Source organism: Melanotaenia boesemani, chromosome 3 (assembly GCF_017639745.1).
Source record: "Melanotaenia boesemani isolate fMelBoe1 chromosome 3, fMelBoe1.pri, whole genome shotgun sequence".
In the NCBI taxonomy this organism is placed as follows: Eukaryota; Metazoa; Chordata; class Actinopteri; order Atheriniformes; family Melanotaeniidae; genus Melanotaenia; species Melanotaenia boesemani.
Genome location: NC_055684.1, coordinates 16333794 through 16341232, shown reverse-complemented (window position 1 = coordinate 16341232; position 7439 = coordinate 16333794). Strand labels below are relative to the sequence as shown.

The window sequence follows — 7439 nt, the reverse complement described above, 5'->3', positions numbered from 1 at the left end:
CACAGACACTGCACCACTGAAGTAAGATAATAAGGAGGAAGTAGACTGATAAGTAGTAGTAGTAGTAAGTAGTTATAAATATAACATCAGGAAACACTGCTATGTTCACTCTTCACCCGAAAGAGGAACCGACACAACCAGCAGCTGAATTTTCTCTCAGATTATTTCAGCATCTTAGACCAACAAAATGAAGAGCTTCTTTCTACTCGTCCTCCTATTAATTACAGGTAGAATAAATCTGCTTCCTGATTATTGATATTAGAAACTGTAAACTGAAACATTTCTGCCTTGTGAGGAATAACTTAGAAATCAAATGTTATTGTAGACTATTTGTTGTACATCTTGGATAATTTGATTAAATGACATGACATGAACATTTTTCTGGTTTTTCAACAGGTTGTGAGCTCCAGAGTAAACCGAAAGGATGCAACAAGTGGGCAGAATTCATTTGCAGTCCTAAAACAAATGGAATATACCAAATGTCTGAAGCAACTAATCGCAAATCAAGAACTTTAGAAAAGACTCTCAAGGTGATCATCAAAGATGGTGATAACAAAAAGACACCTAAGTGTTGGAAAAAAGATACACTGTCCTCTGGCTTGTATGGAGGAGATTTTAAAATTGGTAAGTTTTTATTTCTTTCTTTTGTAATTCAAATCCATTCATGTCTAAATTTTACATCTAGGAATATTTAACATAGTTAAATTAAAACTAATTACCAATCAAATTAATTAAATTGCATATTCGGAATAAAAGAATAAAAGTAATTTTTCCTCCCATTTTGTCATTTTTGTTCTCTCTCATTAAGTCAAGCAATGTTCTCTTTTGTCTTAAATTCAAAACATTTTGTCGTACAGGTCCAAAAAAAAAAAAAAAAGAAATTAAAATACATTAGAAGGTAACACTGCTGCTTATCTTTCCTCTCCTTCTAGAAAAAGCCTGTCCAAACCCACATATTCAAACAGCATATAGAACAGCTAAAACTACAATCAAATGTGATCACAAGGACATGTCCAGGGCTGTTTTTTTCTGCAAAGAAAAGGAAAATTGTATTTGCGAGGACTTTCAAACAACATCCTCTCTAAAGTCAGACAAGACGTTCACTCTCACAGAAACAGGAAGTGGTTTCAATCTGTCCATCAGCAATGTGTCCTCACGTCATGCTGGTTTTTACTGGTGTGGAGTGAAAGAAGGAGACAAATATTGTGTGTCTCTTATACAACTAAAAGTTAACAGTAAGTAATTCACATCTTCAACATCTCAGGATTCATAATGTTTTAAGAAATGACTGATTTACAAATTTTTATTTACAGCAATCACCAACTTCACAAGATCACCACGTGTTGGAGAGACCTTTACATACTATTGTAATTATAAGAATTGCCACTCTTCAAAATTCATCTGTAAGGGAGAAGATCCAGCCACATGTCAACATCTTGTAAACAGCACAAAGCCTGATATGAGTTCAAAGTTTTCCATGAAAGATGATAAAGCAAACAAGAAAATCACCATAACAATGAAAGAGGTGACAGCAGCCGACTCTGGGACATACTGGTGTGGAGCAGAAACCACTGATGAACAACGCTGCAACACTTTCATCCACAGAATGATCTTAAATGTTGGTAAGATACACTCACGCTGAAAGTCCAGTTTGTCTCCAGTTTTACAAATTGTTAGGTATCAGCATTTTATTTAAATCATAATGAACAGAGTACACGGTGCCTCAGAGTGTTGGTGAAGAAGTTAATGTGTTTTTAAGCCATGAAAAGAAGAACAGAGGAAGGTGATACTGAAGGAGCGATCATATATGAAGGTGGTACATATTTATACTCAGTAGTAGTGATTTTTGCTTTTTCCTTGGTTTAGAAGACTTCTATGTTTACTGAACCTTTACCACAGAAAAACATAAACATTTTTCTTTTTTCTTTTTGTTTTGTTTGGTTTTTTCACATTTCTACGTTTCAGTTTTACATTTTCAGACAAAGGAAATGTTGGGAGAAAAGTTATGCATTAAGAAGAATCCTAATACTGTATATCATATTAATGAAATCGTGGTGAAGTAAAGAGAAGAGTCAATATGATGTTCTGTCTGACCACGACTGCATTCATCACATCCACCTGATGTGATGGTTGGAACTGCTTCTCTTTAGCTAGGTATCTGATGTCAGCTGGAAAAGATGATGTTCTAAGTTTGGGGCAGTGAATTCTTGAGCATGAACAACTTTTTGTAAGTTTAAGGGTAGAACTGCTCACAGCGGCATGTTGTTTCAAACAGATACAAACCTCAGGACATGTCTCCTCAGGTTGAGAAAGTTCCTCAGCATAGACAGAGTTTGTAGAAGTCCAGCAAAGAGAAACTGTTGTATTTAGCTCATCGTTGGGTGTCTGGCTGGTTCCTCAATAAATGGTGTCGTAAGTTTTTCATTTTCACAACATGAAACCTTTTATCAATCGCCTGGATGACTCCAGCTCACTGAGCACCTCCCTGGACTGGATGTTGTTCAGCCCTCTGCTTTTAAGACTGGATATTTTGTGCAGCACTTTAGGCTCTTTGTCTTGTTTAAATGTGCTATATGAATAAACTTGACCTTGACCATAATGGAAAAAACAGTTGTTCATCCCCATAGAATGACAAAACAGATTCTCTTGATCCAACGGACAGTGGTATATGACTTAATCACCAGGATCGAGACCAAGCTGGCTCATTTAACTTTTGATTAATGCAGTCAACCCCTTTGTCAGGCCAACCGTCACTGGAGCTCCATCTGTTGTGAGGCTGCTCAACTTCTCAAATCGTAACTTAAATTTGTTCATTGCTTAAACAACTTGAAGGAACAGGTCTTCACCTCTGGATGTTGCATGCATTGCTCGCAAAAACATCAGCTCTTCTGTGGTTTCAAAGTCAGCTGTAACCCCACACACAAAAACTGCTAGCTGTGTCGTATTAGTGATGTCTATTGTCTCGTCACAGGCCAGAGAAAAATACTCAAAATTTCTTGCATTTTCCTTCAGTGTTTTTTATATCATTTGCCATTATGTCATTTGTGAGCCTGTCTGTAGCTGTTCTTCTGCACAAACAGATGCTTTTAAATAATTTTACTTTGCAGCTCTGCAGCAGCAATGACGCAATCCTTCACAAACTCAGTGTCTGCAGGCTTCAACTTTACAGTTAGCTCACTCACCATAAAACTGTTTTAAAAACGTTTTCTCTGTGGTTCTGTGGTCTTGTTAAGGTGGCACTGCACCAAGAATTACTGAAGAAGCAGACAAGACACAAAGAAGAAAACTTGTTCATCTACTGGTCAATGCAGGAAACTTTGGATTTAAGTACTACATCAGATCATAGCCGTCTTGGGTTGATGTAATATTCTATTTTACTACTTTTACCAAATTCTTTCACGTTTGACCGCGAGCTATTTCTCCCATCCAGAGCCACCTATCACCTCACACGCTAATGTTTCGGTTGTCTTTAAAATGCTGTGTGCTGAACCCACAATGCACTTCCTGCATTTAGTCTGCTTAAAACAGACTGAAACCTGCAAGAAACCAAGGCCGCTTCCCTTATTCAAATCAGGATTCATTTCCGCATTGATGACCCCAAATGAAGTGGACTTTCTAGCAAATAGACCACAATTTAAATAAAAAAAGCTGTTGTGAATGTGCCCACAATCATCACTACAGATTTGAACTGAAGGAAAAGTCAAAAGTTACAGTTTCTGTGAGGTGCAGTCAAAGGCATTGTTTGTGTATCTGATTTGAAAAACAACTGGTTATTTAGTGAAATGATTATGTAGTATTATTTAGTTTTGTAGTATTTATTTTATGTAATAATATTTAATTAAGTGACTTCAGGCAGACCTGAAGTCATACATAGTCAGAAAACACCCTTCGTCCACGAAGACTATTCATTTTTTCAAGAAACTTGACTTTGTTTGTTCAAACAGTGACTTGGACATTTTCTACCCGCTAAAAAGCAAGAAATAATATATTTAGTTCTGACTGGATGTTCATGCTTGGACAGAGATAGACAAGCTGTTTCCTTTTATCAGTATATTTGAAAGTGAACAGCTGGTATTGCTGTGTCACAAATGAAGCTAAAGGCCTATAAAGGATGTCAGCTATCATCAAAAAAAAAAAACCTGATACTATACCAATCATTTAATTTGAATGATTATCTGTGTTCAAATTTGAACTGGCACTGTAAATCAAAAGCTATTGGATGTGATTGATTTTGACTTAATAGTTGGGTGAATGCTTTTTTTTTCTTTTTTCTAAGTTCAGGGTGGCTTTCAAATTTATGGATGCTTTCGACTTATAATGTGCATTTCTTTTTCCTTTCCTTTCAGTAACCACATCACCTGCTCCTTCAGACCACTCAACGACTACATCACCTGCTCCTTCAGACCACTCAACGACTACACCAGCTGAGAGAATGATTGGTGAAGCAAAAAGAGAAAAAAAAAAACATCTTCAACATTAAATTAGTGTGAAATCATTCAATCTCAACATTGCCATGTTCAGTGAATGTTTTCCATGTTATGTGGTGTGTTTTGCAGGTATTCCTGAGATAGCAAAATATCTGATCGTTGGTGCAGTTTTGCTGATTCTGCTGTTGGTGACTGTTATTGTTTTCTACAAACGTAAGAACAAACATTTTCTTATCACATCATTAGGCATTTATGACTTTGACAAACAAATCACTTGTATAAAACAAGTTATTTTAAGACAATACACTGAAAATAAAATGAAAGAAGAGGACTGTTTCACAGCACTACACAAACATTGTGTTTACTGGTAGTAACTAGACATGACTGTTTACTTGTAGTTGTTTATTTTTTGTTATTTGTAATTTATTTCTCACAGGATTCTCACAGTCAAACAACAAAGGAAAGAGAGCTGCAGAACAGCATCCCAGAGAAGTTAGTGTATGAATGGCTCCTCTGTTTGATTATTAGAATTTTCAAGAATTTTTCATTTTGTCCTTTAACTTATCTACTTTGTGTAAAGAGTAGAGCTTGTAAGGAAAATTAAATAGTTAAATTTAAATTTATTTATTTATTTATTTTTATTCTTCCTTGAAAGAATTGTGTCTATGAGGAGATACAGGAGAACCACTGGAAGCCAGAGCCACAAAATGCAATGACTACCGTCTACACCACCGCAACGATGCCCTCAAGAGAACCTGACTCTCTGCATTACTCAACTATAAACTTTCAAAGCAGCTCAGCTGGTACACAGGCTGTTGCCCTTCAACCCAGCTCGTCTTCCTGCCTGTATTCTGCTGTGAAGCCCAGCGAGAGGCCAACTGGCTCCACCATAAACCAGCCTTGCAGATCTACAGACAAATCTCTCTACTCGACAGTGATGAAGCCACAACAGACATGAAGAGATCAGCTTAGTCAAGATTAGCAAAATTTTTTCACCATAAACACGTGTTCTTGCTTCAGCTTCACAACACTGCTCCAGAAGGGGGAAAGAAATGTGCAGTAGCTGAAAAGTCATTCCTACCATATTGTCTTTGTTTCACAGAATTACTATAGAAGCCTAAAACAAACTTTGTTTTGCATTTTATTTTTGCGGCTTTAAATTTGTAAAGACAAAACATGTCATTGCATTGTTGCTAATCATATGTCACTGTTTTCATCTGCCGCTTCCATGTCATAACTGGAGTTTTAAGTGAAAATTTTAAATTTGAATTTAACTGAATATTACAGTTTCAGTGCATAAGTGCAGAGATTACAATTCTGCTTTTTGTTCGCCCTCTGTATTAAAGCCAGCTTTGAAATTCATGTTGACTTCATACTTTTTAACAAAAAAAATCTTGAAATTTTTATTGTGCTTTGACTTTGATATATATGATATATATATATATATATATATATATATATATATATATATATATATATATATATATATATATATATATATATATATATATATATATGTTCAATTAATTTCATTTCAATTCAATTCAGTTCAGCTCAATGCCTTTATTGCTAATTACACAAAGTAGTGCAATGAGATTGCTGGTCACTCCAGCTACATAAAACACATAAGGACAATGGTACAAACACACTGAGTATATTAGAAATTATATATTAAAATCAGTTGAAATTAATTCATTTTTAATTTTGAGATTTAAAAGCAACATTTAACTGCTACTGTGTAAATGGAATAGTGATATGGTAGGACATACACTGTAGTTAATTGCTTTTAACAGCTGTTTCTAAAAGAAAGTGTAGTTAATCTAGCCAAGGCATTAGCAAACTAAGCACCTGCTTAGGGCCCCATCAACACAAGAGACCCCCAAAGGGCAGTTAGTTTTGTTTTGTTTTTGTTTTTTTAAACAATTTCTTAATTTAATATTTTCTTTAATTAATATTCATTTTTACATGTGTGAGTGATGATTTAAATGTACATTTGACAAAATATTCCAAAAAAATATATATTATTTTAAAGAAAAACAGCATTATGTAAACAGATAACTGTCTCTATGTTCTATGCTCCAAGCTCTACAGCTAATGTGTGCAACCAAGCATGTAGTGCACAGTGCGCAGCTAAAGAGGAGATGGAAGAACAAAACAATGTTGCAAAAAGAATTTCTTCAGGGTCAAGAAAAAAGGAGAACGGGAGTAAGAGGAGCAAAATAAAGGACAAGATATAGGTAAATTTCCTCTAGTCAGAAAAGCCCCTAAATCTGATCTGATATATTGTGGAATACTGAGACTTAATTTTGATCAAGGAGATTTTTCTCTACTGTGGGTCACTATCTTCAAAAATGTTTTTTCCTTCAAAAACAACTTTAACAAACGTTTAGCTAATTAAAGACATATTCCTTATGTTGTATTTTATTCTTTGTTGCATATCTATTCAATAAAGTTTTTTTGCCTCCTTGGGCTGGGTTGAGCTTCTGCCCGCAATGCATTGTGGTCTATAATGACCCGTCCAGTGACCATCGATGTTCACTACTTTTCAAGATGCATTGTGGGTAATTTGAGTGCAGTACCATTTTTTTCTCTCTGGACATTCGGACACCTCTACAAAATGGCATAACCCTTATATAGGGCACTATGTAGGGAGTAGGGTGCACACTCAGACACAGCCAGAATAAGGTATTGTTCTGTGCCTCATCACCTGACGGGACACTGAAATTTAATACATATATGACTTTCCATGGCTTCTGTAGTTGTAATAACGTGCTTAAATGGTAAGATTCCAGTAGAGCACTACTTGGTTCCATACATTAGTGCACGATAGGAATAATTCTTACACACTGGGGCTTTAAAAAATATTTGGTTAGAAAAAAATTATGTTAATGTTGATCAGCAAGTTGATAAGTGGAGAAACTCTTACCAATGAGCCTGATAAGAAGGGTCTGCTCATTTACAAATCAACCAATGTAAGCTTCAGTCTCAGATTTACCTCTTCAGTTTTATTTT

General features: G+C 35.4%; 1 protein-coding gene across 2 annotated transcripts; it reads left to right on the top strand.

Annotated features, from left to right (window-relative positions):
- LOC121637033 (CMRF35-like molecule 8) lies at positions 1-5789 on the top strand. 2 transcript variants are annotated; one of them, XM_041980923.1, is made up of 8 exons: positions 1-227; positions 397-624; positions 933-1235; positions 1314-1622; positions 4347-4439; positions 4557-4640; positions 4864-4925; positions 5083-5789. In XM_041980923.1, exons 1-8 carry the CDS (start codon positions 188-190, stop codon positions 5383-5385), a joined length of 1422 nt encoding a protein of 473 aa, XP_041836857.1. In that variant the 5' UTR covers positions 1-187; the 3' UTR covers positions 5386-5789. The 2 variants fall into 2 exon arrangements, with proteins under 2 accessions (XP_041836857.1, XP_041836858.1); XM_041980924.1 differs by having other exon boundaries at positions 3-227; positions 4864-4919.
- The last annotated feature ends 1650 nt before the right edge of the window (positions 5790-7439 follow it).